This window comes from Tursiops truncatus, chromosome 19, assembly GCF_011762595.2.
Source record: "Tursiops truncatus isolate mTurTru1 chromosome 19, mTurTru1.mat.Y, whole genome shotgun sequence".
NCBI classification, from domain to species: domain Eukaryota; kingdom Metazoa; phylum Chordata; class Mammalia; order Artiodactyla; family Delphinidae; genus Tursiops; species Tursiops truncatus.
Genome location: NC_047052.1, coordinates 49,080,796 through 49,108,782, shown reverse-complemented (window position 1 = coordinate 49,108,782; position 27,987 = coordinate 49,080,796). Strand labels below are relative to the sequence as shown.

Here is a 27,987-nt window from a genome sequence, read left to right as displayed (position 1 = left end):
AATCAAGTAAATAAATTTTTAAAAAGATTTATTGAACTAACGCTAGGTCTGAAGTAGCACAGAGACCAAAAAAAGAAAAAAAGAAAGAAAATAGGAAGCAAGGTTATGGAGGATAGAGTGAGGAAGTCTAACACATTTAACTGGCGTTCTAGAATCAGAAGAGAGAATGGTGCAATGATAATATTTAAGGACACGATGATTGCAAATTCCAGACTGGTAAAAAGACCGGTATGCCCAGTGAGTCATAGGCAGGATAAATAAAAAGAAATGAATACCTAGACACATGCAGTGAAAGTGTCCAGCTGTGATCTTCAGCAATTGATTTCTCTGAAGCTCAGTTTCTTAATCTGAAAAATGAGAATACTGACAGTTCCTCAAAAGACTGACATGTGAGCTCTTGCATCTAGAATGTTCAACAGTTGTGCTCACCAAAGACACTTCATGGCCTCTTCATAGTGTGAAGCTGGGGGAGCCTACGTTTGGGGGACATGGGAGCTGGGGGAAACATCACTTTGCCAAGCATCAGCAGCCTCATCTGTAAAATGGGGCTCATGATCCTTACCCTGGATTCAAGTGGAAAATGTGCCCAGGCACCTTGCCCAGAACCTGGCGTGTAGTACACTCAGCACGATGACCTGCAGGGAGGCAAGGGGCCAAGGACGTCCCTGAACACACTGCTTCCCCTAACAGAGGTGATGGTTTCACCTACTTCTGGGATGGCTGTGAGGCTAAGGGGACGTGCTGCACTTTTGAGTGCTTGGCACCATGCCTGCCACACAAGAAATGAACAAACAGGAACTAACTTTGTGATTTGAGACCCTCCTGCCACCCTGGCTGTTGATATCTGTCAATTTCCTTTCTGAACTCAACTTCTGCCAATTCCACCGCTAAGAGGCTGTTAGTCCCCACCGCCCAAACCTCACTCAGACTTGCAGCCAGTTAAAAGCCTCAGGAGGAGCTACTTTTGACCAACAATCTGTTGGTCCAGCACAGGTGATTTTTGGAAGGGAGGTAGGACATGGGGATAGGAGCACAGCTGTGGGTGAGCATCTGGGCTCTGTTAATAACCGGTTTGTAATTCTCAGCCCTGGCCACACCTCATTTGCAAAATGAGAACCACAGTTGTCCTTCAGCCCGTGAGTTCTCTCGAGTCTTCGCCAGCCTTGAGTTGGCTTGCGAGGCTGCTGTTCACCTTCACTCTCTGACCCTGCATCCTGGCCTGGCATCCCTGTGGCCTACCAGGTCTCCATCAAAGTCACGAAATCAGCAGGTACAGAGCCCAACACGGGACTTCCTGTCTGGGTGCCCTTTAGGTTTGCTAGGGAGCTGTGAATGAACCAAACTTGAATCTTTAAGGACAGCATGTCCCAAAGTTTTGCTGATCATGAGACTTCCTCAGGTGCTTGTTACAGAGTCCCAGCCCCTCTCTGAAGTTCTGATGCAGTAGGTGGGACCTGGGAGTCTGCATTTTATTTATTTATTTATTTATTTATTTGCCTCGCTGCGCAGCTTGCGGGATCTTAGTTCCCTGACCAGGGGTTGAACCCGGGCCCCGGCAGTGAGAGTGCCAAGGCCTAACCACTGGACTGCCAGGGAATTCCCCGCATTTTTTAATAAGCACCCCAGTTGGGTCTGAAAATTAGGACTGGGAAATAATCTCTTGGGTCATCACTAGAGTTTGCAGTTACACACACCATCTCCCACTCCTGTACCCACAGCCAAAAGGGAAAGGATGGTTTGGTGTAACTAGTTGACCCATTTCTACCATAAGTACACTCAAAACTGTCAAAACCCAGTGTTTCCCAAAGTATCTTCTGAGGTACCATGGTTCTGTGAGGTGCTTCCCAATAAAGGGGTTCCGTGGTGAAATACTTTGGGGAAACATTGCATTCTCTTTCTTGAAAATTCACATTGTGCAAATGAAGAAACTCATTTAATGTTGTCTCACCCCACTTTGGTCCCCCTTTTCATGCAACACCTATGTATGCTAGTTCTACAGGATATATTTTGCAGAAACACTGGTTTATTGGCCATTGGATCTGGCAGAATCTGGAGTTCCCAAGTACTGGCTTCCATCTCCTCTGTTCCCTGCTTACGAGCACATCTTCTGTGGGCTCCCCATGGCACATCCATGTGGGAGTTGGGTTTGGACTGATGCGGTAGCAAGGCTGCCATTCTGGAGAAGGAACTGCCACAAAAACATAAGCCACAGAGAATTCATTTGGTCAGGGGTATTGCTGGTCCAGATGCCGTTTGCTGACTAAAATGGAGAACGGCATTTGGCCCCTGCAGACCTGCAGCCCAAGTGTTTCCCTCAGGGCAGCGGCCAAGCTCTTATTCCTTTGGCTCTCACACCACAGTGGTCTGTCTCTTCCATGTCTTTGAAGAGTGGCAGCTTGAGATAAAGAAAGAGGGTCTTCCACTGAGAGCACAAGCAGAGCCAAAGGTGTTAAAAAAGGACAAGCCAGCACACCGCAAGCAGGCCTGGCCCGAGCTCCTCGGCTCCAGGTGCCCTCGTCACATCTGCTGCTGGGTGCTTCTCCCTCAGAGTCCACCAGGCAGGCTATAGCCCCAGGTATTCAGCCAGGAACACGGCCAGGATGCGGCTCAGGTTGTGTACCGTGGGTGGGTGCAGGTTGGCCTCAGAGTCATCGGACGTGTGCCAGACAGAGGGGAAGGGTGTGGAGATGAGGTGGAGCACGGGGACCCCTGCAGGACAGAGAGGAGGCTCAGGCTTGTGCGTGGCCCCCAACTGACCCAGGAGCCCAGGCCCACGTCTGGGGAACCTTGCCTTGTCCCCCGCAGCAGAAGATACTCTGTTGTGGCACTTGAAGAATTCTGAACAATGATTTTCAGTGTGTGAGGGTACATGTCCGTTTTAAAAATACATCCAGTATATTATTTTCATAACGCAAATTAGAAAAACTCAAAACTTAACGGATTATGGAAAGAAGGGAAGGAGGTCTTTGACCTTCCTCGCCGGGTGTACATTATTAGGCTCTTTTTCTCTTCTTTACTGATAGTTAACATTTATGTTCTATTCCAGGCCCGAGTCTAAGGCCATAAACACACACAATTTTATCCTTACAATAATCATGTAAGGTGTACTATAATACCCCTGTTTTACAGATGTGGACACTGAGACACAGAGGCAGGCAGAGTGACTTGCCTAAGGTCTTGCCTCTAGTAAAGAGCACAGTCAGAATTTGAACCCAGGCCACATGTCTCCAGAGTGTGTGCTCCTAACCCTTGCACTGCATTGGGTTCCTGTCCTCAGAGTGTTTCACTCTTTGTTTGTCCAGATTTGGTAAATATCTGTCCCCCTGCTAGACAGGAGCCAGGTGGATCATGGCCCGTCACTGTATCCCTGACAGCTGGCTCAGTACCTGCCTTGGGAAGTATTCAGTGAATGAATCAATAAAGGCATTGTAAGAAATGCATATTTGTTGAATGAGTAAATTATAGAATAAAAATTTAAAAAGCAGTTTTTAGCACTTACTGTATATGCCAAGCACCGTGTAAGAAGGCATTTTATATATCTAATCTCATCTAATCCTCCCAACCCTGTGATTAAGAATACATAACATAAACTTGGTGTAGCCACTATGGAAAACAGTATGAAGTTTCCTCAAAAAATTAAAAATTTAAAATTAAAAATTTAATTTTAAAAAATTAAAAATTAAAAAAGGTTCCTCAAAAAATTAAAAATAAAACTGCCATGAAGAAAAAAAAGAATACATACATACGTATGTGTTTGTATGTATCTATCTCTTCCTTTTCCAGAAGAAATGGGGCCACAGAGAGGCTCAGTAATTTGCCTTAGGTCAACCAATGGTAAGCTGCAGATCGTAGAACCCAGACCTATCCAATTCTAAAACTTGTGTTTTGAACCCGTCTACCAGATGTCGTCAACCCTGGCTGTGCATCAGAATCACCTGGGAGTTTTGTAAAAATAATGTAGAGGCCCCAGATTGTGGTTCAGCAGGCCTGAAACGTGACTGGGCATTTTTCAAAGCTCAGGTGATTATGCTGGGTGGCCAAGGGCTTGAGAGGCAAGAACTAGAAGAAACTGCAATCACTGAGGCACAACCAGTAATAGCTAACATTTCTTGAACACTCGCTAGTGCCAGGCACTGGTCCAAGGTCTTTACATTCAATCCCCTCAACAACTATGAGGTGGAGGCTGTTATCATCCCCATCCTTACAGATGAGGAAATCAAGGCACAAAGAGGTTAAGCAGTTTGCCACCTTCCCTAATCTGGGAAGGGGCCAGGGCCAGGTCGTATCTGTGGCTCCCTGGGACCCCTGCCCACCACTCCTCCCCACTGCAAGTACCTCGGCGGAGGAAGGGGATGTGGTCGTCTTCCACAGAGCCAGGGGGCTCCCCGGGCTGGAAGTACATCACTTCCCAAGGATGAGACTGCAGTAGGTTCAGACGGTGCAGGCGCTTCTCTGGAGGCGGTGGGGATTAGAGAGCAAGGGTCAGCCCCTCAACGGTCAAAGGTTCCCCTGCTCACAAATCAGAGGAGGGCAGGGGGTCTGGGGGCGAAGCACTGATCGTCCCAACAAGGATGAATGTTAGTTACCCCTTACCGCAGGCCAACGATGTTCCCAGTCTCAATTAATCCCTCTGAGTCTAAAGAGGTAGCTACCCCTATTATTACCATCATGCCCATTTTACAGATAGGAAATTGAGGCTCAGAGAGAGGAAGCCACTTGCCCAAGCTCACACAGCTGGTAAGAAAGAGAGCCAGAATTTGAACCCAGGGCTATCTGACCCCAGAGCCCCCGTTTGTAATCACTTCATTTGACTGCTGTGGGGTCTTTTTGTGTTTCTGTCCTAGTGCTTTAGAGAGAGACTAGGGAGGTAGAGGGAAGGCTGGATGACCCCTTAGAGGACAGGTGCCTGGCCTCCCTCCAGCGTCCCAGGTGGGTGCCTGCCTCCTTACCGATGCTCCTCAGCCGATGGAACCAGCGGACCGTGCGAGGAAAGTGACTGTAGAAGGTCGGGTTGGGGGCTCCCAGGAGATCAAGAAGCATAAAGAGATCCTAGGGAGAGAGGCCAGGACTGGAGAGGCCAGGCGGGATGCTGCCAGCCTCGTGTCACCCGCTTCCCACCTTACCGGAACCCAGTGGGGCCTGGTCTTACAATAGCCTGGATCCTGGTGAAGCCGGGGCTGTGGGGTGCAGACTCCATGAGCTGGGCCAGGTGCCGGGAGCCGTAAAGCGAGTCCTGGGGTCCCCACTCCTTCAGTGCCTCTTCACCATCCAAGAAGAGCAGCTGCAAGGTCACTGGGGCTGCCTGTGAGGGCCAGTGGTCAGGGCCAGCGCAGTGCCAGCCCTCAGCCTCAGTGCACACACATTTCCTGCCTGCTTGCACAGCTGACGAGGGCAAACTAAGTCTTCTCGCTCGAAAAGCACGGTGGCCAAGAGTACAGACTTGGAGCCAGACTGCCTGCGTTCAAATCCTGGCTGGGCTGCTCAGTAGCCAAGCAGTCGTGGGTAAGTTACTAAGTTCTCAAAGCACCGGCTTCCTTATGTAGAAATGGGGTTAATACCAGTCCTCATCATAGGGTAGGATTCGAACCCAGGTCCTAGGACAGCGCCTGGCACATAGTAACTAAACAAGGGTTAGCTCTGATTGTAATTGTTATTCCTCAAGTTCATGTAGCAAAAGAGACAGACCCACAAATAAATAATTATACAAACGATGAAATGCAGTCGGGCAAATGCTTCCAAGAACAACAGCGTCCTGATCTGGCCTAGGGAACATGTCAGGTCTATCGGAAAGGATGTTTGCCCTGAGGCTGAGTAGGAGCTGGCCTGGTAAAATGGGGCAGAGGGAAGAGTGTCCCCGGTGAGGAAGCAACATGAATCGGGACTGGGGCCAAAGAAGGGGCCAAAGCGGTTTGAGTAGAGACCCAAGGGGTCAGCAAGGGCCAGGGAGCTTGGGCTTTGTTACAGGGGCACTGGGGTTTGAGCCATGGAAGGGATCTGAGCAGGGGAGGAGCGTGAGGAGATCTGTGTTTCCGTTCATTCATTCCATACATTTTTTAAAAAATCTTTTCCCACAGGGTTGATGTTTTTATCTTTTTGTTGTTGTTGTTTTAGCATGTGGGCTCTTAGTTCCCCGACCAGGGATCGAACCCATGCTCCTGCATTGGAAGCGCAGAGTCCTCACCACTGGACCACCAGGGAAGTCCCTCCATACATTTTTATTGACATCCTACTTTATGCCAGGCAATATTCTCAGCCCAGAGGATACAGCAGGAAATAAACGCAGCCAAGGGCCTGGCTATCTGGAGCTTATTCTAGTTGGGGAAACATAAACGAATCAACATAAAGCACCATGAGGCATGAGAGAGTGACAGGGAGCTATTTTAGGGTGGCTGGGAAGGTCTCTTTGAGGAGGTGACATCAAAGTGGACATCTGAATGAAGGGTGGCAGCCAGCCAGGAATATATCTGAGAAAATCACATTCTAGGCAGAGCAAAGAGCAAGTGCAAATGCCTGGGGTGGGAGTGAATTGTGTGGCTTGAGGTACACAGAGGAGGTGGGAGGCTAGAGTGGAGTGAGTGAGGGGTGAGAGGTGGGAGGGGAGACCAGAGAGGTGAGAGGGCACTCCTCGGCTAAGAGAAGGGCTCTGGCTTACTTGTGGAACAAGGTGAGAGCTGTGGGAGAGAAGGGACAGGATCTGACATTCAGGAAATGGAAAGACCCTGTGGCTGTGTTGTGGAGCGGAGGAAGACAAGACCAAGCACGGGATGGTGTTGGTATGGACCAAGGCAGAGGCAGTCCCCACCCACCCACCCCCACCCTACCCCGGCTCCTCACCTGCTCCTTGGCTCTAGCCAGCTCCAGGTCCAGGGCCTGGGCCAGCTCCAGTAGGAGGGCGCAAGGCACAGCCGAATCCGTGGCCCCCACAAAGGGGGCTGACCCAGATGGGAAGAGCTTCGAGTCGTAATGGCAGGCAAGGGTGAGGTGACGGGCAGCCCTTGGGTCCAGCGTGGCCACCACGTTGCTGAAGTGCAGTGGCCCCAGGGGTGTCGAGGCTGTGAAGGGGTCCAGTTCTACATGCCAGCCTGCTGTCAGGGTCCGCAGTGTGGCCTCCAGGAACTAGTGGCAAGAGAGAGGTGGGAGAGTGGGTGGGGACTGGGGAGAAGGTCGGAAGAAGGGCCATGTGACCTGAACCATGCCGAGCAGTCAGGTTGACTCACAAATCTCACTTTAGTTTAATCGTTCCCTTGATACACTTCTGCTGAGTACCTACTAAGTGCCAGGCATGGAGTGACCCTGTCTCTTGATGCCAAGACTAATCACAGCTCACCCTTCCATAGCACTCACTCTGTGCCAAGCCCTTGTTCTAGGAACCCTGTGGAGTGGGGACTGTCAATGGTTCCATTCTGCAGATGAGGCAACTGAGGCACAGAGAAGTTAAGAAACTAGTTTAGGGTCACACTCCAAGTGGCTGATGTGGATTTGAACTCAGGCAGTGTTCAAATGACTCTCAATACTTTCTGAGAGGCAATGTAGAGATGTTACCACACCGGCTCTGGAGCCAACCCATTTGGGTTGAAACCCTAGGTATATCATTCATTAGCTGTGGGATTTGGGCAAAATGCCTAACTATTCTGCGCCTCAGTTTCCCCATCTACACAATGAAGATCAGATTGGTGCCCACCTTATCCGGCTGTTGCTGATGCTTAGCATATAGTAAGATTTTGGTGGGGGCAGTAAAGAGGGCAATGGTCTGGTGGTTAGCAGGATAGGACTCTAGAGTCAGATTACGCCCAGCCAGAGCCCTAGCTCTGCCACTTGGGCAGAATACCTATTTCCTTGGTGGGCTGCGGGGTCAGGGGTTGGAGGTGGGGCCCCTTACCTTTCTGACTTGGAGATTGCCGGGGCTGCCGGGGGTCCGCACAACCAGCAGGGGGCGCAGATAATTGTTCCAGAGACGGTGAGGGTCCAGTTGCCCCACCACCCTCCGCACCCCGGCTTCGGGGAGACTTCCGATCGACGGGCCCTTGGGAAGGAGGTGGGGAAGAGAAGAGAAGAGCGTGAAAGCAACACTCATTCCAACCCTACCCTGGGAGCTGTCGTCCCTAAGAAGCCCCAGTTCCTCTTCCTAATCGCAGCCTCCAGCATCGGAGGTTTCTAGGATAAATCCTAGACTCGGGAAAGTACCCCCAAGCCCATCCGGCCCAGCCCACCCCCATCCTGATGGGGGAAATCGAGGCCCAGCGAGAGTAAGGGACTCTTCCAAATAAATGACTTTAGGATTAGAACCCAGAACTCCCAGTGTTACTCCTCCAGACCCTTCCTCTTACGGGGTAACCGCTATTACAGAACAAGCCCGAAGCCTCATTCCGTTGGAAAGAGGCATGTGCTCTAAAGACGGAGACGGCGGCACCTGCGGCTAGGGCAATCCGATAAAGATAAAGTCACGTCAACCTGAAACGTCGGAGAAGGGGAGGCGGGAAATAAGGGCTCCCGCAGTGCCCGCGTCCCCTCCCGGCCTCACCCGCAGCTCCCGGCCTAGCGGCAGCTCCTCAGACTGGCGGTGCCAGCCGCTCCAACTGGTGTATAACACCGAGGCCACCGCCAGCGCCAGCAGCAGCAGAGGCAACAGCTGCGCCCGAGGTAGCAGGCGGCGCTTGGGCGGTGAGGGTGGCTCCAAAAGGCCGCGTTCCCCGAGCCGCAGCCGGGGCCGCCCGCGGCCCCCGGAACGCATGGCAGCTTTGCCCTGAAAACCGGTCTGGGACAGCGGATAGAGTTTAGGCCCAGCCAAGTCCCACCCCGTGGAATCACGGGACCAATGAGCAACAAGAGCGGCTGCACCATCCCACACTTCCGCGGGCAGTAAAGCCAATGGGACTTTCGTTCTGAGGACACGCCTCCCTGTCTCCCCGGAGCTTTGGGGGTTGGTTCCCCTGAGGGTTGCACAACCCAAAAGGGAGCGCGAAAGAGGTAGGCACCGCCTCAGCGGAGGAGGGGAAGCCAATGAGAATCGTTTGATCATGGAAAACATTCGACCTGCTGGGCGCAGGTCCACGCCCCTCCCGGATGTAGGCAAAGGATTGGTTACCCCTAGTCAAAAGATCAATAGACACTTAAATGAACAGTCTCCGAAGGAAAAGGGGAGGGGTCCATCCCGGAAGCGAGGAGCGGATTGGCTTCGCGGAGGCCGCTCCCCCAAAGGCAGGGTGGGCGGGCATGTGGAAATAGCTTGTCCTTTCCTTCCTTGAACCTGTGCGGTTCTACAACAAAATGGTTTGAATCAGTCCCGCTTTCTTTTCCTCTCCACTGTCGTGAACATCCGCCCCGTACTGTCCTGAATGGCCGGGAATCACCGTGTGAAGCTTTTATCCCACAGCCACGAAGGGCTGGTGGAAATCGCTATGGCAACTGGCCACGCCCCCACCCGCTGGTTGGGTTTGCGCAGGCGCCCACGGAAGTGGGCCGCAGGAAGCGGAAGTCCCGCCTCTGTCGCGCTCTCTGTGGAAGGCTGAGGCAACGCGGAGACGGTGGTGACTTGAGAGTGCGGCCACCACCATCGCCAACATGTGAGGCCGGGCTAGGCTTAGGTGGCGGGAGTGGGGTTGAGGGTGTATATTTGGCCACTTACCGGTGGAAGGGGATGGGCAGAGCCGGGGGCGGAGGCAAACATTTTAGGGGTTAAGTGGCGTACTTTTCTACTGATGCGTTTGAGAACGGACGTGGGGCCTTTGACGGATTCTGACTTCGGGAGGAGGGACAGCTTTATCTGATAACGGGCTGGGCTTTCCCAAATAATGAATCTTACTGAAATGAATTTTAAGGGGAAGCGCTTTTACGAATAAAGAACCTGGAAGAGGGGAGTACGGACTTGTAGGAAAAACGATCTTAGATAAGGGGTTTATACGGATAATTTGAGCTGGAGACGGTTGGCTTTCCAACTACATTCTCGATTTTTACGGATAACGAGTTACGGGAATGATTTTCCTTACGTATTCATTCAACAGTTATTTATTGAGTGCTCCTATATCAGACTGCTTTAGACACATAGGCTCTATCAGTAAATTACCCCACTCCCCCAAGGAAGAAAATCCCCTTCTGCATCTTATGGGATGGGAAGAGGCTGGCAGTAAACGTAATGGTAATAAACAGGTAAAGTATGTGGTGTGTTAGGTGACCGGGACTATGAATAAAGAAACAGTAGAGCAGGGTGAAACAATGTGGAACGCTACTTTTGAGAGACAGGACACATAAAGGAGGCAACACTTGAGCAAAAACCTGAAGAAAGTGAGAGAGTGTACCACAGAGATATCTGGGGAGGTATCCAGGCAGAGGGAAAAGCAAATGCAGGGACTCAAGAAGAAAGTTTGCCTAATATCTATTTTTTAATATAAATGTATCTATTTTTATTTATTTATTTTTGGCTGCGTTGGGTCTTCGTTGCTGCGCGCGGGCTTTTCTCTAGTTGTGGCGAGCGAGGGCTACTCTTCGTTGTGGTGCGCGGGCTTCTCATTGCGGTGGCTTCTCTTGTTGCGGAGCACGGGCTCTAGGCGTGCGGGCTTCAGTAGTTGTGGCTCGCTGGCTCTAGAGCGCATGCTCAATAGTTGCGGCTCGCGGGCTCTAGAGCGCAGGCTCAGTAGTTGTGGCGCACGGGCTTAGTTCCACTGCATGTGGGATCTTCCCAGACCAGGGCTCGAACCCGTGTCTCCTGCATTGGCAGGCGATTCTTAACCACTGTGCCACCAGGGAAGCCCATGAGAGGGTTTTGAAGAGTGAGATGATATATGACTTGAGTCTTGGCACCATCCCCGAGACTGCTTTGTGGAGAGCAAACTGTTGGGGAGTGTGGATGGAGGCAGCGAGACCAGTAGGAGAGAGATGATGGAGGTTTAAGCCATGGTAAGAAATGGACAGATTCCTATATATTTTAGCGGCAGATGACAGGATTTGCTGACAGATTGAATATAGGATGTGGGAGAAGGAAAGAAGAGTCAAGTTGACATTAAGAGTTTTTGCTTAAAGAACTAGAAGGATGGAGTTGCCATTGATGGAGATGAGGAAGGCTGTGGATAGTATAGTATAAGTTGGGGGTATTGGGGGATCTGGAGTTCAGCCTAGGACGTGAAGCGTGGAAATATCTGTTAAGCATCCAAGTGGTGATGCCGAGAGAGGATCGAGCAGGAGGGTGGGTGTGTGAGGGAGACACCAAGCCAGAGGCCATGAGCACCCAGGCTCCGGCTCTGGGCCCTCTCACCTATGGGTTCCATACTTGCCCACTTAGGAGCCTCCTCAACAAGCCCAAGAGTGAGATGACCCCGGAGGAACTGCAGAAGCGGGAGGAGGAGGAGTTTAACACAGGGCCACTCTCCGTGCTCACGCAGTCGGTCAAGAACAACACGCAAGTGCTCATCAACTGCCGCAACAACAAGAAGCTCCTGGGCCGTGTGAAGGCCTTTGACAGGTAAACGCCTGGGTCTGGGGAGGTGTTCTTTCCAGGCCTGGAGAAGCAGTCCCAGCTCCAGTCCGAAGCCCAGGGCAGAAGCATCTCAGGACCTCAAGATGTGGTGGTCTATCGTTGTCCCTCCAGCTGTGAAGCACAGTGGTTATGGTCATGTACTTGGGAGCCAGTCTTCCTGGGCTCATGTCCCAGCTCTGCCTCTTAACAGCCATGTGACCTTTGGCAAGTGACTTTATCTTGTCCGTACAGTGGCAGTAATCATGGTGGTTGCAAAGATTCAATCACTTAACATATGTGAAACGTAGTAAGTCGTTAGAAGTTGAGCATTTGGCACCCAGAGCTCTTAATCAGTTTTTTTGCAGTTATTGCATAATGAGAGCGTCCACCTGGGTCAGGTACTGTTTTAGGCTCCAGAGATACGGCAATGATGGAAACAAACATGGTTCCTATACTCAGGGAGCTTATGCTGTAGGCAGGGAAGCCGACAGCAAACATGTAAATAATGTCATAAAGACAAGTGATTATAAATTCTATGCAGAAAAGTAAAGCCAGGTAAGAGTTTGAAGTACCAGGAAGGAGGTGCTGTCTTGGGTAGATAACATGGGAGGCCTCAAAGGAAGACGCAACGGTGGACAGGTATGAATAAAATGAAGGTGCAAGCTAGGGTCTGAGTGTTTCAGCCATAGGGAGCAGCAAATGATTTTTCCTCTCTGGGCCTCAGTTTCCTTATCTGTGAAATATGCATCATAATAATACCCCTCAGAACAGTTGTGAGGCTTAAATGATATTATGTATGAAGAGCACTTGGCTCAGTACCTAACACATAATAAATGCTCAGTAAACATACGACCTGCAGCCTTTAGTTAGCATTTGGGAAGTGCTTTCCTCACAGTGGTGTGATGAAACTTACTCCTGGAATGCTTTTGCCACTAGCTTTTATGTGACCATGAACAAGTCTTTCACTCAGCCTTAGTTTCCCCTTGAATAAAATGAGAATGAGAACAACAGGAAGTGCCGGGTACAGGAGGCAGATAGGTCTGGATTCGAACACAGGCTCTGCCACTTCCAGACTCTGTGACCTTGGGTGAGTCACTTCATCCCACTATGCTCAGTTTCCTGCTCTAGAAGCTGGAGAGAACTAGTAAACCAGTCAGTGTTTACCTCCTGGGGGTGAGATGCAGGGAGGATTGATGGGTTAATGCTTAGAAAGTGCTTAAAGGGGCCTGGTGAGTGCCTATATGGTAAGTGCTCAAGGTGGTGCATATATATATATATAAATATAATTTTTTAAGTTGACTCTTTCCTTTTCCCCTAGCTTCCTCCTGTGCCCCCATATCATCCTCTCATCCCTCTCCCCACCTAGCCTACCACCCTAGTATGTGTCCTGCCATGTTTGATTCACCCAGAGACTCCCTTGTGGTGGTAGTTAACAGCTTTATTGAGGCATAATTGATCTGTCATAATATTGTTTTTAAGATAGAATCATCTGTGTGCTCTGTTGCATCTTGTTTTTTCACACAAATCAGTGGTCTGAGAACATCACTGCAAGTTAGCTAGGGTTTTCTTAACCACTTTATTTACTTAATTATGTTACTTTCTTGAGTGAGCGATGGATGCAAAATTTGAAAAATACAAAAGGCACCCAATGAAGAGCAAGTCTTCCCTCTCCATGTACCAGTTGCCCTCCCCGGGGACCCATCATGGCTAATTTCTCAGGTCTCCTCCAGGAGGATTACTTGCACAGAACATCATACATGTAGATACAGGAGGGTGCTTTTTATTTATTTTTAAGTCACTACTAATGGCATGCCACGCCGTTTAGACCTTGATTTTTTCACTTAACAATATACCTTGGAAATGTTCCCATATTGGTATGCTATTTCCTTTTTTTAACGTATTTTCTCTGAATTGGTAATATATTCACATGATTTCCAAAACAGTAATAACAGTCCAATGAAAAGTTTCCATCTGGTTTGTCTCCAGTCTACCTAGGTCACCCCACTGCCACCAGTCTTTAGGTGTATTTCAAGAATTTAGTATTGCACAACCAGGTGGTGGAATGTATGTTTTTCCTACCCACTTTTTTCCTACAGAAGGTTGCTTTCCATGCATCCTGTTCCCTCCCTTGCCTTTTTCACTCAGCAGTATCTCCTGGAGGTTACTGCATAGCAAGGCACAGAGCTTCCTCATGTGCTCCTCACGAGCTTCCTCATCTTTCTTTTTTTTAATAAATTTACTTATTATTTATTATTTTTGGCTGCGTTGGGTCTTCGTTGCTACTCTGCGTTGCGCTGCATGGGCTTCTCACTGCAGTGCCTTCTCTTGTTGCGGAGCGTGGGCTCTAGGCGCGGAGGCTTCAGTAGTTGTGGCGTCCAGGCTTAGTTGCTCCGCAACATGTGGGATCTTCCCGGACCATGGCCCGAACCTGTGTCCCCTGCATTGGCAGGTGGATTCTTAACCTCTGCGCCACCAGGGAAGCCCCCTCATCTTTCTTACGCTTGGTAATATTTCCCTGTATCCTCCTATCCCTTTACCTTGCTTTAATTTTTCTTCATAGCACTTGCTACCACCTGACAGTATATTACAGGTGTCTTTGTTTACTTATTTAGTGTTCTTCTCCCCTCACTAGACTGCAGACCCCATGAGGGCAGGGATATTATCTCTTTTATTCATTGTTGTATTCATTGCAAGCGTTTGTTGACTGAGCTAATCCATACTGTCGTCACACGTGCCCACCCAGCACCCTGAGGACAGGGACAGAAAGCAGGACTGGAGTGGAGGCGTCATGTACCGGCCTCAGGCCCCAGGGACCTCTGGTTCTCCAAAGAGAAGTTGTACCTTTGCTTATGCCACCAGAAGTACTCAGAGTTAAAAAGCACAAGGAGCACCATTTCATTTACCTTTATCCTGTGCCAGGCCCTGTTCTAAGTACTTGACAAGAATACTGTATTGATGCATTTAATCTTCACAACAGCCCTAGGAGGTAGGCACCATGAATGTCTCCATTATAGAGAGGAGGAAACTGAGGCACAGAGGAGTGAAGTCCTTTGCCCAAGCTTCAAGCTGAGGACTTGCAGAGGTGGCCTTGGAGCCCCAGCCATCCTGGTCCCGGGCCTGCACCTTCCCCCATGCCACGCTGATGGAGGAAGTGGCAGTGCTGCACAGAGGAGGGGGTCAGGAGGCTCCCTCTAATTCCTGATGCCTCCTTCTGCCCACCAGGCACTGCAACATGGTGCTGGAGAACGTGAAGGAGATGTGGACCGAAGTCCCCAAGAGTGGCAAGGGCAAGAAGAAGTCCAAGCCAGTCAACAAGGACCGCTACATCTCAAAAATGTTCTTGCGCGGGGACTCGGTCATTGTGGTCCTGCGGAACCCGCTCATCGCCGGCAAGTAGGGGCCTCCTCCCTGCCGTCAGAACTTACCCCTCGTCTTGCAAAGACCTGCCCTTTGTGCTGGGAATAATAAAGTCATGTGTTTTTTCTAGTGGCCTCTGTCTGTTCACAGGGCCTAGAGAGTGGGGCAGACCCAGGAGGGGGGCAGCCGGGCATGGGGCCAAGCACAGGGATTGGGACCTCTCTGAGCAGGTGAAGAGGCCTGGTCTCTGCCCCTTCCAGGCCTGACTTTCCCCTTCTGTGAAGTGAATTGGTTGGGCAGAGGGAGCTTTTGCTGCCTTTTGTGCTTTAATTTGTTCTAGCTTCTCGTCATTTTCTCTTTCTCTTCCTTCTCCCCACCTCTCAGTAAGTCGGTTTCACTCAAAATTTCTTTCAGTCTTTTTTTTTTTTTTCCATTTGTTCAGTCAGACATTCCCCCAAGTGCCTGCTCTGTGCCCAGCCCTGTGTTGCAATGCCGGGGACACAGCCATGCCCAGAAGAGCCCCCAAGCTGCCCTCACTGACAGGAGAAAGAGCTGCAGTTAAAGCAGTTAGTACTCAATACCAACAGCATTTGTAGCTGACACCTGACCTGTGCGGTTGCCAGGCCCTGCACTCTGTGCTGTTCAGACTTCCTAACAACTCTGAGCAGGCACTGTGATTTATTACTTCCAATTCCGGAGGCGGGGACTGGGGCACAAAGAGGTGATGGCGCCTCCCCAGGGGTATCCAGCCAGGAAGTGGTGATGCCGCCATTCAAACCCACCCTGCTCCTGAGCCTGTGGCCTAGCCCCTGAACTCTGCTGCCCTCAAATCACAGCTTAACTACCCTTGAGAGAAATTCTGACAAATGTAGGGAGATAGAGGTGGGAAACGGGGACCTTACTTATTGTGGGTGGATTAAGAGAAATCCCTGTCTTTCTCTGACGCACATACATCATGCTCCGCCCCCCCCCCGCCCCGGCCCTCCAGCTCTCTCTGTGTTCTGTCTCTGCATCTTTATCTGTGTTCTCCAGATAAGGCCAAGTGCCAGGCTGGTGCAGTTTGCAAGTCTGAGGTCAGGGTCGAATGAGTTGTCTGACACACTGAGCTGTGGAAGGCGCAGCCATGATCCCGTTAGCGACAGAGCTGAGGACCCTGCAGCAGGAGAAGGCCTGACACATGCAAGGCAATGGCTGTGAGGTAATAAAGGCTCATGTTTACTGAGTGGTTCACATCTAATTTGAACAACCATCTGGGGGATAGATGCTAGAGGTACCCCATTTTACAGATGAGACAGCCGAGGCCCAGAGAAGGTAGGTGACTTGCCCAGGATTGCTCAGGAGACAATGGAGCCAAGTTCAAACCCAGGGAGCCAAGCCCTCATGACTGTCGGGGAGCAGGATGGAGCCATAACAGTGTGGGGAATGATGCTGCCGCGGGAAACTTACCCCCAGGATTTGGTTCTTGTGCAGGAGCTGGGACAGCACAAGCCCCGGGGTCACAGTTCGAATCCCTGCCCCACATTCCTCCTGTTCTCCCCGGGAAATAGGAATTCCTTTCCCTGCCTTGCAGGCTGGCAGCAAAGATTCTAGCCTAGGACTCCCCTGCCTGGCATCAATCTGAATTTCCTCATCTCTTTACCCAACCCACTGCCCAAATGGTCTCTAATCCCCGCTTCCGTTACGGTGAGTGAAAGTGAAAACAGGTTGCAGGAAAAGCACTAGGCAAACTGGCCAAGTGTGCTGCATGCACCAGGCAGTATCCTAAGAGTTACTCATTGGAATCTCAGGCAACCCTAGGATGTTGGTACCATCATTATTCCCATTTTCCAGAAGTGAAACTTAGGCACAGAGAGGTTAGGAATTTTCCCCAAGTCACACAGCTAATCAGTAGCCAAAAACTAAGATTTGAACTAGGCTGGTTCCTGCAGCTTTATTATTTCTACACTACCTTTCTGGAGAAGCAGCTCTCAGAAAATGTTTGGCACACACACAATTTTTAATCATACACATTGTAAATAGTTTAAATAACAGGAGATCACATGAACGTTCCCAGCTGGGAACGTTCTCTTAGGCATGGAGGATGGTGGCAGCATGGTGTCCATGATCTCTTGGCAACACGTGGCTGAAGTTGAGCAGTACTGCTCTCCAGAGGGTGCAAGGCCAACCCCGGCATCTGGCCACACAGCCCGCCTCTGTCATTTCCCTTATGGCCTGGCCAAGAAGATTTTCCCACCCCCCACCCCCACAAAAAACAACTGTTTCTCATGCTTTATTTACAAGGGCCCAGCCCTAGGCCCCCACCTTCCCAGAACCCACAAGAGGGGCCCAGCAGGACCACATGCTTGAAAGGACTCTGAGTTCAGCGACCATGGGCCATATCTGTCCAGGGAGCTGGGGACCCCAAGGAAAAGAATGGACAACACCCAGGTACCAACTGAATCTAAGTGTGTGTCTATGTGGGGGAGGGATTTAGGAGTGAGGGTCTTGCATGTGTACAGGTGGTCCAGCGACAGTGAGACTGCTGGCTTTCCTCCTAATTCTCCTAGTTCCCAGGAGCCACCAAGAAGGGTATACATGTGTGTCCACACACTCCAGCTAGCAGTGGTCTTGGCCTCCCTGGATGTAGGTTTCAGCTCTGACACCTGCCCTGAATTGCCCATGTTGATATCTACACACAGAATCCTCCTCTCTGGACCCCAGTGCCACTCATATTTCTGTCTCTCACTCTGACCTCTCCTGTGAGCTCCAGACCCTTATTCCCAGCTTAACATGTCCAAAGAGCACTATTGGTTCTCCCCACCCTGAACCCCATCTCCCTCTTTCCTCTCTCCAGCCCCAAATGAGAAGTCTTCCCTGGCTTCTCTCCTTCCTCGGCAAGTCCTCTCAGTTCTACCTTTAAAACAGCTCTAGAATCTAACTGTTTCACACCCTATGTGGCCACCACCCTGGTCCAGCCAACATCACCTCCCACCTGCATTAGCCTCCTCCCTGGGCTCCCAGCTGCCACCCTTGCCCCTAATAATCTGTTGCCCCAGAGGGCAGACAGAGGGATCTGTTTAAAAAACTTAGCCCACTCCATTAGGAGCCGCTCCAAAGAACCTTCAGTGCACCTGAAATAAAATTCCCACTCTTCTGCCCTGTCCCACTTCTCTCTCCATCTGTTGGCTCTGACTCACCCCACTCCAGACACGCAGGCCTCCTCTCTGTTCCTCAGACACCGCCAAGCTCCTTCCCGCCCCAGGGCCTTCGCAGATGTGCTTCCTTCTGCCTAGAATCTCGCCGCGAATTCTTTCCAAAGGTGTCTCCTTCACCTCTTTCAGGCATGGCTTAAATGTCACTTCCTCAGAGATGCCCCAGACCACACTAGGTCCCCTTCTAACTTTTCTTTATAAGCCGTTCCGCAGCGTATATGTAACTTGGTTTATCCTCACGGTCTGTTTCCCCACTCAGTTGTGATTTCTAGGAGAATAGGGACCTTGTCTTCTGTTTCCTTCCCCTCCGCCCCCGCCCCCGCGCCTCCCCATTTCCCCAGCGCTCTCCACACCAGGCCTGGTACACAGCAAGCGCTCAATAAATACGTGCTAATTGAATGGACCCAAGAATCCCGCAGCCTAGCAGTAACTTTCTAAGACATGGCTGGCCTCACCCCCAGGACCTGGGAGTGTCCTCGAGCACAGAGCGCGGCCGGCGGCGACCTGGCCGGGGCCGGAACCCGAGGGCAGGGTCCGGAAGGCGCGCTCGGGGGGTTGGCACGGCTCTTCGCCGAGTCTGTGGCGCAGGCGGCATTGGTGCCAGCCCCGCCGGATCTCCGACTGCACCTGCAACGGGACAGCGCTCAGAGGCGGCGCGGGGCGCGCCATTCCCTGCGCGGCCGGCAGAGGGCGTGGGCGGCGGGCCGGGGCTCTCCCTACCTCCTTGTTGATGAAGCAGTAGAGGACGCTGACCAGAAAGCCCTGCCAGAGGAGGTGCGGTGTTAAATTGGGGGCAGGGGCAGGGTTATAAACACCCCTTAATGAGCTCTGACCCCTTCCAGGCCCCAAACCACCTCGCCTGCCGCCACCCTGGTCCTACACTATTGCAGTCACCTTCTCCCTGGCTCCCGAATCCCCCCTTGCCCTCGCCAGTTTGCTGAGCAATCAGGGCTGGAGGTTAAGAACAAGTGACCCGGGAGGGAGCCTGCTTGGATGTGATCACCGCTTCCCCACTTTCTTCCCCACTTGGGTAAGCTGCTTAACCCCTCTGTGACTCAGTTTCTTTATCTGGAAAATGGAGTAATAATACAGTGGTGGTCGTGAGAATTGAGGTATTATTAATATGCAAGAAGCCGTAGTGCGTGGCACATAGTTAAACCTTTTTCTGAATTTTATCATAACTTACTACATGATTTTATTTATTTAGCCACACTGTGCGGCTTGTGGGATCTTAGTTCCCCAACCAGGGATCGAACCCAGGCCCTCATCAGTGAAGGCACGGAGTCCTAACTACTGGACCGCCATGGAATTCCCTACTTATAAACTTTAATAAAGAATTAGTTTTATATTTATATAAATTTATACATATTTTAAATATAAATTTAAATAAATATAAAGTATATTTATAATTAAGAAAGTAATTGATATATTAATGCAAGACAATTATTTTATGTGTAATTATTAAGATATTTCTTATCACTTTCCACGATCCTTTTAATATCTAACTCTGATCACGTCCCTCTGCCCTCTTGGCTCCCACCTCACTCAGAGGAAAAGCCAAAGTCCTCGTTTGGCTCAAGGATCTGCCCAGGTATCTCACCTCTGTCCTTCCCCCCACCACCACCCCCGCTTGGTCTCACTGGCTCCCCCTGCTGAGGCATGCTGACCTTCTTCCATCATGACAGGTACTCTCTCCCACCTCAGGGATCTTGCACTTCACATTTCTCTTTCTGGAACATTTTTCCCAAATATCTTCCTGGCTTGTTCCCTCATCTTTGGGTCTCTGCTCCAGTGTCTTTTCAGCGAGGCCTTCCCTGACCCCCTGTCTATAACCCCATCCTTCTTTGTTGGCTCCTCATCTCTGTTTTCTTGCTTTCTTCCCCTCTCCTTTAGGCATGTCTCACCATCTGACATTCTGTATATTTTACTTATATAGTATCTTCAGCATCTGTCTCTCTCACTAGAGGGCAGGCACCATTTGGTTCTTGGCTGTATCCCCATAGTAAGCCTGGAAGAGTGCTTGGTACATAGTAAGTGCTCAATAAAGTTTTGCTGAATGTGATGAATGAACAGCCTTATGAAATGAGACAAGTGTTGTCCCCACTTTAGAGATGAGAAAACTGAGGCCCAACAAGGTAAAAAGCAGGGTGGAGGCTAGGGTAGGGCAAGCACGGACAGGGTGGGCCTTCAACTTCAGGGAGCACTTCCTTAAAATTTGCGCTTTAGGTACTTCAGATGCCTCACCCTTGCCCTGGCCCTGAGGTGAAGGCCACAGAGCTGGGAGTGACAACCCAAATTTGGCCCCAGCCCTGGCTGGCCTCAAAGCCCTCTATCTTAACCGGGAGGCAGTACTGCTGGGGCTGCCTGGTCTCCTGTCTCCTCTCTGCTGCTTCCCCAGCCCGGGGACGGCGCTAGCTCAGTATTTTGTGTAGAATGAATGAACAAAATCCCATCTTCACACCCCATTCTGTGGCTGCGCCAGAGGATGATTGTAACCCTCGTGCCCCTCTGAGTAGGAGGGCCCCAAGTCAAAGGGCGTAGCCCCTGCTTAAGCACCTGGAAAGAACTGAGGAAGATCTCAAAGCTGAGCTTGGCCAAGCGCAGGGCACCCCGGGCCTGTTCCTCAGTCACAGGAGCAAACACCACCTCGTGGACGCCCAGCAGGGGCACCAGCGTCAGCGTGGAGCGAGCCAGCCTGGGGGTAGAGGGTGGCAGTGGTCCCACGGCCCCGGGTCCCCCATCTTGCACCCAGCCACCTTCCCCTCCGTCCCCACTGCCCTCCTTCACCTCAGTCGGTAGTCTGGGCAGCGCATCTGTTGCGTCCTCAGCTTTGACGCGAGGATGCCAAGGATGCGGATAAAGATGAGAAAATTAATCTGCGGGGGGAGAGAGAGAGAGACTGAGCCAGTTCCCCCCTCTCAGGCCTACCCCCCACCGCCCCGGCTTCCCAGGACAGGAAATCCCTGAGACCAGCCTGAAAGAGGTGGGGCCGGCCGTACCAAGATGGTTAGCAGGATAGGGGTCCTTATAATCCACCAAATGCCCTTGATATCGTTCCGCTCCCAGCACCTGGAGGAGGGGGAGTAGAGCTAAGGGACAGAAAACCTTAGGCTCGACGAATTAAGCACTTGAACTCCCAGGCCCCGCCCACCTTCCTTAACGCCACACCCACATTTCCTTAAAGCCCCGCCCGCTACTACTTAGGCCCAGCCCTCATCCCTCCCCTTCCCGTAGTCCTGGAACCCAACTTGCTAAGCGACCTGTTCCTTCAGAACCCACCCAGGTCCCTGGGTGCAATTAGAACCTCCCCACGTTTCCATCGCACCCCTCCCGCGTCCCTCAAAGCTCCGCCCACCTCCCAAGCCCCGCCCCAGACCCACGACTCACTGCGTGTTCTCGTACAGGTACCTGACGATCACCCAAGGAATGACGAAAAGTGCGGGGGCCCCTGTGCAGACCCAACCCCCGCCCCCCACCCCGCCGCAGCTGTCAGAGCGCGCACGGGCCCCGCCAGGCCCAAGACCCGAGGAATTCCCCCGCCGGGAAGGGGAGGCAGAAGCCTAGAGAGGAGAGGAGACCCCCTGAGGTAGACCAGCAGGGTAGCTGGGGAGAGGGGAGGCGCGCTGGGCTGGGCAGGGGACAGGGTCGGGGCTCACCCCAGCCGAGGAGCATGTAGCAGCGGAAGTGGCCCTCCTCGGAGCCTCCCACAAGCACCAGGAGGCTGTGCAGGTAGATGCCCTCCACCAGCAGCCACGTGTAGTTGGCACCCACGCAGTACTGGGTCAAGATCTGGGCCGTGCGACAGGCAGCTAGGGCCTAGGGGGTGGCCAGACAAGAGAAGGGGGCAGTCAGGGCCCCCTCCACCCCCATCTCTTGTCGTCTCTTGACATCAAATATACTCCTCTCATTCTATATCACCAAAGGATGATGTCGTTTTGGTTTCTCTCGCCCTATTCTCTTTCCCTATATGAACTCTCCCACTCTAACATCTTTAATTGGTATCTTACATCTTGCTATCAGAGTTCCCCCCAGATCCCCCCAAATATGGCCTCTCCCACCCCATCTCCTTCTAAGAATTCCACTCAACTACTCCACCTCTCAAAAGTTTTCTCTCATGTCCCGCCAGCATATGGACTCTCCCACCCCTTGGCTTTTTAACAATTGGTATGGCCCAACTTAATAGGTTTCCTCCCCGCTGTCCCTAGAGTTTAGTCTCTCCCACCTTGTCTCTCAGGAACAAATTGGTATCTACCAAATCCCCCCACTAGTTAGTTTCTCCCATCCTGCCACCTTCTCACCTCTAGCAGGGGATTTCTCTCATTGGTGCGAAAGTCCAACGATGGGTGAGATACTGAGAGAACGGGAATGGAAAATTCCAATAGAGGAGGTGATGGGGTGGGAGAGTTCAATGATGGGGGAGGCCGAGTTGGGAGGGTCCCTCTCCAATTGTGTTGGAAGGGTCAAGAGAGATTAACTGTCGATAGGGTAGGAGGTAGTAAATGGAATGGAAACCCTCTGGCCTCACCAGAGGAGAGAGAATCCCAATTTGAGAAAGAGAGAGACGGTGCTCACCCGGTTCCACAGGATAGGAGCCTGATCCCCAGGGTAGGGGCCAGGTGGAGGAAGCAGACGGTCTCGGGTGAGGATGGCTGCTGCCCGCAGCATGAAAGACATGAACAGGTTGATGTGGATGTAGTTGCGAGTGCAGCGCAGCCGCCTGGGGGATTGGGAAGGCAGTCTGAGGACCTGGCCTTGGCCACACAGAGTCCCTTAAACTACCCCCCAGCCCTTCCCACGGAACCACCATTAAATGCTTGTTGCCGGTGGAGCCTGACTACCCCATCTTACTGGGAGAACTGAAGCCCAGTCTCTGCTGCCTCCGCTCAGGGCTGGGGTTCCCACCTGAAGAAACTCAAGATGAGCAAGGCGAGCAGCAGTGTGGCAAGGGACAGGGAGTAGCCCACGGTGTACACAACCTGCAGCCGCTCCAAGCTGAGCCTTTGGTCCTGGGGGTGGGGCAGGAAGACCCAGAAACAGAGCTCAGTTCTTCCCCTAGGGCCACAAAGGTGCTGGAGAGATATCTGCTCTTTGTACCCCACACCCCAGTGTTCCTTTGGGGATCCACCTACCATTGTCTGAGTGGGGCACTCCGCCCCTCAACTCCAAGTCTGGGCATGTGACCAGCCAATCAAAGCATTCTATCTAACACTACACCACACACACACACACACACACACACACACACACACACAATGATTAGTCGAGGGCAGTTATATGACCCAAATCAGGCCAATGACAGTCAGTCCTGGGACATAAAGTTAGAGCTATTGAGACAAAAACTCAGTCTTCCTACATTGTTGCTTGGTAGGTGGAATGTGAGCCTGGTGCCAGTGAGAGCCACTTTTTCCACTCCACAGAGAAGAGGACACCATCATACAGAAAAACAGAGGAACAATATGGTGAGATTCCCAACTACATCATTTTAGCACCCAGATCCAGCTCTGCCTGAAGCTGTAGCCTTATACTTTTCAATCACAGAAGCCAATATATTTCTTTTTCTTTCTCCTTCAAACAAGGACCTGAATTTCTATCACTTGGAACCCAGAGTCCTGAACAGTACCAGGGGTTTGAGGCTCTGTCTGAGGCTGCTTTCTGCCTATGTCTGGACATCCTACCCTGAATCCCTCTCCTCTTCTTACCTGAAAAACCCCATTCTTCTCTGGGTTCTCACACTGAGAATGGTCTCTCCAAGGTCCCCATTGGCCATCACTGCCACAATGGCGGAGGACAAAGCCTGCAGCCACTGTGGGGAAACAAGGGAGGGGATCAGAGGCACAGAGATGGAGGCAGAAAGACAAATTGTGAGACGAAGGCAGAGAGAGATCCAGTGATATGATGATGATAAACCCTTATGTAGCATTATACACGTATCAATTAATTTAATATTCATAACAAGCCTGTGAACTTGGTACTATCATAAACATCATTTTACAAACGAGGAAAGTGAGACGTAAAGAAATTAAATAAACTACCCTAGGTCACACAGCTAGTTAGGCAAGGAAGACCAAGATGTGCAGAAACAGACTCATGAAAAGGAGAGAAAATAAGAACGTTGTGGTCCTCAGAGAGATACAGAGACAGAGAAGGGGCATTATGCGGTGACCCAGCCAGGGGTGGACAGACAGAAGGAGACACCCAGCCGGACAAAGAGGAGCAGGATTGCTGCGGGGCAGTGGTGTCTGGGGTCAGGGTTAAAAGAGAGCTGTTTGTGTCAGGGGAGGGCCCGGTGTCCACGAGGCAGCTCACCATGGCGGTTCCAGGGCAGGTACCAGGGGCAGGACGCACGGGCAGTGGCATTGGGTGCAGTGTGGTCCCAGCAGACGTACATATCAAAGGACCCGTTACAGGCGAGGCCTGGGGTGGGCGTGGGGGCCAGATGTCGGGTGGACCTTCTGTACCTCTCGCCCAATACTTCTCCGCCTTCCACACACAAGCCCTGCCCCAGCCCCGCCCACCTGGAGTGGTCGGGTCCCTGCTCCGTCACAGCTCCTCCCACCAGCTGTGGCCCCGCCCACCTTCCGAACCCTGCTCTGGGCTCCTTCCACCAAGCAAGTTCCCGCCGCAGATGCTTCCCACTCTGCAAGGCCCTTCCTAGGCTCCACCCCAAACTCCCTCTTCGCGGTCCACTCTAGGTCCCACCCACCTAGTATAGGCCTCGCCCAAGACCCCTCCCTTTTCAAGGTTCATCTCAGGCCACTCCCACGCCGCCCACATTTAACACAGACTTCTCTCAGGCCCCGCGGATCAGTCCTAGGCCGGCCTCAAGCCCACCCCTCTCAGCCCCAGACCTTCTCTTGCTCCCAGATCTCCACCCCAGTAACACCTGCTGGGGGCGCCGCAGCCTCCAGTGTCGCCTGGCACTCCCTGCGGTACCGTTCCCAACGCTGGTACAGCTCTCCCGCCGTCTGCCCCTCAGAGCCTGCCTACAAAAAGAGAGAAAGGTGGACCCCCCCAAACCCGCCCCGCGCTGACCCCTGCTCCCAGGCAGCGTGGTTCCTGAGGGCCAGAAACACCTTAGAGGGACTTGGAGGGGCTGTCCTGTTTTGCTCAGGAGTCTTGGGTGGCTTAGAAACCTCTTCTAAGTCTTGAGGGGTGCCTAGAAACCACCAGGGGAGTTGCTGTGGGGAACTGAAAACCTTCAGGAAATTTACGGGAAGGAGGCGGCGAGGTCTTAAAACAATCTTCCCAGTGGGATAAGCCGTAAAAGCCGGCCCCAGACATCCCTCCAAGCCTTGAGCTCCTTGGCTCCTCGGGTTCTCACCTCCGCCCTCCGGAGCAGCGGCTCCGACAGCGAGAGCAGCAGTAGCAGCCACCAGGGTGGACAGCTCGGCATCGTGTGAGAGGCAGGGCATGGGGGGCGACGGGTCCGGTCACGCAAGGGCAGCCGGCTCTGGGGGTCCGAGGGCAGAATCAGGAGCCGCCGCCCCCCTCCCCCAGCCCCAGCGCCACCACGCAGAGGGATTCAAGTACCCGGAGGCAGCGCCCCCTCCCCCAAGAGTGGTGATTTGGGGCGGGGGGCGGGAGTTGTGAGGAGTGGGCGGAGACCGAGATCCAACACCTGACTCCCGGGCCCGCTCCCGGCTGTTTCTGGGGCAGCGGCGGTAGAAGGGGGGTGTTTGCTGAGAGTGCGGTTGCCTTAGAGCCGCGCTGGGCAAAAGCGCCAGTGTCACCCGGAGTATAGACCTAGAGACTCCGGGGAACCTGGAGACCACCTTGGAGAGGCGGGCACGGAGCTTGAAATGACTCTTGAAGTTCCCACTCTCCCAAAGGGTTTTCAAATCGCGGATAGGAACCCGACCGTATCAAACTTTCCCTACTGTGGATAAAACCCAGAGTCAGCGGGACAATCGTCTCCTAGGGACCAGAGAGGCATCAGACCCTCTTAGGTCTGCAGGGGTCCAGATGCCTGGAAATCGGTCTAACCCCCAACACCCCACAGCCGGCACCATGTAGGGAAAGGGGAAAGCAAGGAGGATCTCGGTTGGAGCCCCAGAAAGACACAGAGTCACAGAGACATGAGACAAATATAGAGACTGAGAGACACAGAGACAGACAGGATGAGACACACAGCAAGAGACCAGAAACCAAAAGGCAGAGGAAGACAGAGACAAAAATGTGGGCTAGGAGACAAAGAGGAGATAGAGACGTGGAGAGAGATACAGAGAATGGGAGAAAGAGGCAGAGATACAGAGCTATCTAGAGGCTAAACAGAGATTGTGAGACATGGAGACAGAGATGCTGAGAGACAGACAGAAGGAGGATATAGACTGTGGGCACAGAGGGGCGGAGGGACAAAAGCACAGGCTAAGAAATGCAGAAAGAGGGGCCCAGAGACTTGAGGGGGACGTGTGGCAGGGGGAACGGACTGGGATGGGGGGAGCCCTCACCTGTCCCCAGCCCTCCTCTCGATCCCTTGCTTCTGACGCTGCTGCCTCCACTGCCTCGCCTGGGCTCTGGAAGAGGTGACAGCCTAGGGTGGTGGGAGGGGGCGGGGCCAGGGCGGGCCAAGGAACAGGAAGGGGGAGCTCGGGGCAGAGACCCAGCACAGGGGGCCAGTTGCGTGTGAGTGTCACAGCCACTCACAGCCAAGGGTCACGTGGGAGAACAGTCACTGTCATCATCCTGAGGACCCCCCCTCCCAGGGTGCACAGCCTCTCACACTGTCCCACCCGCCCCACTCAGCCACTGCACACGGAGTCGCAGTCACACACAGTGTCACGCACAATCCCATACACCCAGCCGCAGGGAGGCATGACACAGAATCTCACACACTGTTCCTCACAGAACATGTTCTTCATGTTCATTCACAGTCCTACAATCCAGCGTCACACCCAGAGACCCAAAGTCTCTCCCCCACAGGCTAACAGTCATTCGCAGTGACACAGCCACATACCTGGGGCGTGGACTCCTCTGCTCACACGGAAACACAATCACAGCTTCCCACAGTCCCAATGATACAGTGTCCATCACACACACATTCACACCATCACTAGGTCACATCACAAACACTGTCTGTCTCCCCTCACTGGCCTGTGTGCCCCTTGAGGACAGGGCCAGGGCATCTCAGTCACCACTGGGTCCCCAGCATCACTCAGCACAGGTTGGGGCATAGAGCAGAGGCTCAAAGAATGATGGTCGACGAAATAAAAGCAGACAGTTATATGGTTCCTCACGCAGTCATGCAATCCTTTAATGACGTGATCTGAAGGTAACACACAATGTTACACAACTCCACCCATTAACACGCTCACACATCGAGTCACGCACTTCACATAATCACCTACAGAGTCCACAGTCATATTCCAACAACACACATTCCCCCAGTGTCACTAAGGCACACTCTCATGAGCTCCTGGTGTCACATTGTCACACTGTCATCCTCAGTCACATCCAGTGCTAAGGTCATACAAACATACAACGCTCCATCACAGCCTCACCTGCACTCACAAGTCACACACAGTCACACAGTTTTCCACAGGATCACACATCATCATCCCATGATCACACACGAACCCATAGCCTCACGTGATCTGGTCACAGTCACCACTGAATCGCACGCCCCCTCACCATCTCCACTTTCAGTCTTTTCCGTTGCTCTGAAATGCGGAGAATATTTGGCTTAGAAACTGCGTCCCGGCTCTCAGCACTCGCTTCCCCCTTTAATACAAATCACCAATTCCTGCACGTTAATCATACTAGTAACATTCATGAGCACACACTCCCTGGGGAGCTGTGAGGTAAATGGGACAGAGGTGAGCCTGCCCATTTTGCAGAGGAGAAACTGAGGCCCAGAGGCCCCGGGAGGGGCAGGGAGTAAGGGTGGCGTGAGATCCAGCACCAGAGGCTAAAAGGAGACCAGTCTGGGGGAGGGGGGTTGACATGGGTGGGTCCTGGCTTCCTGACCTCCAGCTGGCCTCCCTGCTCTCTGCC

At 52.2% G+C, this 27,987-nt stretch overlaps 3 protein-coding genes across 9 annotated transcripts in view; 1 reads left to right on the top strand and 2 right to left on the bottom strand.

The window, feature by feature from the left end:
- Positions 1 to 14,935, top strand: part of SNRPD2 (small nuclear ribonucleoprotein D2 polypeptide) — a 29,482-nt gene extending 14,547 nt beyond the window's left edge. The window contains exons 1-3 of one of the 3 annotated variants that reach the window (XM_033844187.2): positions 9,411 to 9,563; positions 11,276 to 11,455; positions 14,672 to 14,935. In XM_033844187.2, the coding sequence (XP_033700078.1) occupies positions 9,562 to 9,563; positions 11,276 to 11,455; positions 14,672 to 14,846 (357 nt within the window). In that variant the 5' untranslated portion in view covers positions 9,411 to 9,561 and the 3' untranslated portion in view covers positions 14,847 to 14,935. Of the gene's footprint in view, positions 1 to 9,410; positions 9,564 to 10,754; positions 10,894 to 11,275; positions 11,456 to 14,671 lie in introns of those variants that run through there. The other 2 variants (XM_033844188.2, XM_073796036.1) reach the window with 2 other exon arrangements.
- QPCTL (glutaminyl-peptide cyclotransferase like) lies at positions 12 to 8,775 on the bottom strand. Of its 3 annotated transcripts, none has more exons than XM_019935029.3 (7): positions 8,522 to 8,775; positions 7,880 to 8,023; positions 6,835 to 7,116; positions 5,150 to 5,302; positions 4,950 to 5,049; positions 4,336 to 4,452; positions 12 to 2,188 (listed from the first exon to the last, which is right to left on the bottom strand). In XM_019935029.3, exons 1-7 carry the CDS (start codon positions 8,729 to 8,731, stop codon positions 1,968 to 1,970), a joined length of 1,227 nt encoding a protein of 408 aa, XP_019790588.1. In that variant the 5' UTR covers positions 8,732 to 8,775; the 3' UTR covers positions 12 to 1,967. The 3 variants fall into 3 exon arrangements, with proteins under 3 accessions (XP_019790588.1, XP_019790589.1, XP_004323600.1); XM_019935030.3 differs by having other exon boundaries at positions 12 to 347; positions 8,522 to 8,773; XM_004323552.4 differs by having other exon boundaries at positions 2,004 to 2,709; positions 8,522 to 8,770.
- Positions 11,463 to 26,566, bottom strand: GIPR (gastric inhibitory polypeptide receptor). 3 transcript variants are annotated; one of them, XM_033844035.2, is made up of 14 exons: positions 26,445 to 26,566; positions 25,319 to 25,447; positions 24,881 to 24,980; positions 24,304 to 24,411; positions 23,697 to 23,800; positions 22,900 to 23,003; positions 22,570 to 22,714; positions 21,654 to 21,813; positions 21,385 to 21,445; positions 20,997 to 21,066; positions 20,785 to 20,873; positions 20,554 to 20,692; positions 18,718 to 18,759; positions 18,335 to 18,624 (listed from the first exon to the last, which is right to left on the bottom strand). In XM_033844035.2, exons 2-14 carry the CDS (start codon positions 25,388 to 25,390, stop codon positions 18,418 to 18,420), a joined length of 1,401 nt encoding a protein of 466 aa, XP_033699926.1. In that variant the 5' UTR covers positions 25,391 to 25,447; positions 26,445 to 26,566; the 3' UTR covers positions 18,335 to 18,417. The 3 variants fall into 3 exon arrangements, with proteins under 3 accessions (XP_073652125.1, XP_033699926.1, XP_073652124.1); XM_073796024.1 differs by lacking the exons at positions 18,335 to 18,624; positions 18,718 to 18,759 and adding an exon at positions 11,463 to 11,581; XM_073796023.1 differs by having other exon boundaries at positions 18,335 to 18,759.
- Between the last annotated feature and the right edge of the window lie 1,421 nt (positions 26,567 to 27,987).

Coding starts and splice junctions, on each gene's coding strand:
- GIPR (XM_073796023.1), bottom strand. CDS start 25,390: ATGCCGAGCTGTCCACCCTGGTGGCTGCTACTGCTGCTCTCGCTGTCG. Junction 23,004..23,696: donor AGAAGAATGGGGTTTTTCAG/GTAAGAAGAGGA, acceptor CCCCACCCCCAG/GACCAAAGGCTCAGCTTGGA. Junction 21,067..21,384: donor TACCTGTACGAGAACACGCA/GTGAGTCGTGGG, acceptor CCCCTCCTCCAG/GTGCTGGGAGCGGAACGATA.
- QPCTL (XM_019935029.3), bottom strand. CDS start 8,731: ATGCGTTCCGGGGGCCGCGGGCGGCCCCGGCTGCGGCTCGGGGAACGC. Junction 5,050..5,149: donor TCACCAGGATCCAGGCTATT/GTAAGACCAGGC, acceptor CTCTCTCCCTAG/GATCTCTTTATGCTTCTTGA. Junction 4,453..4,949: donor CCATCGGCTGAGGAGCATCG/GTAAGGAGGCAG, acceptor CACCGCCTCCAG/AGAAGCGCCTGCACCGTCTG.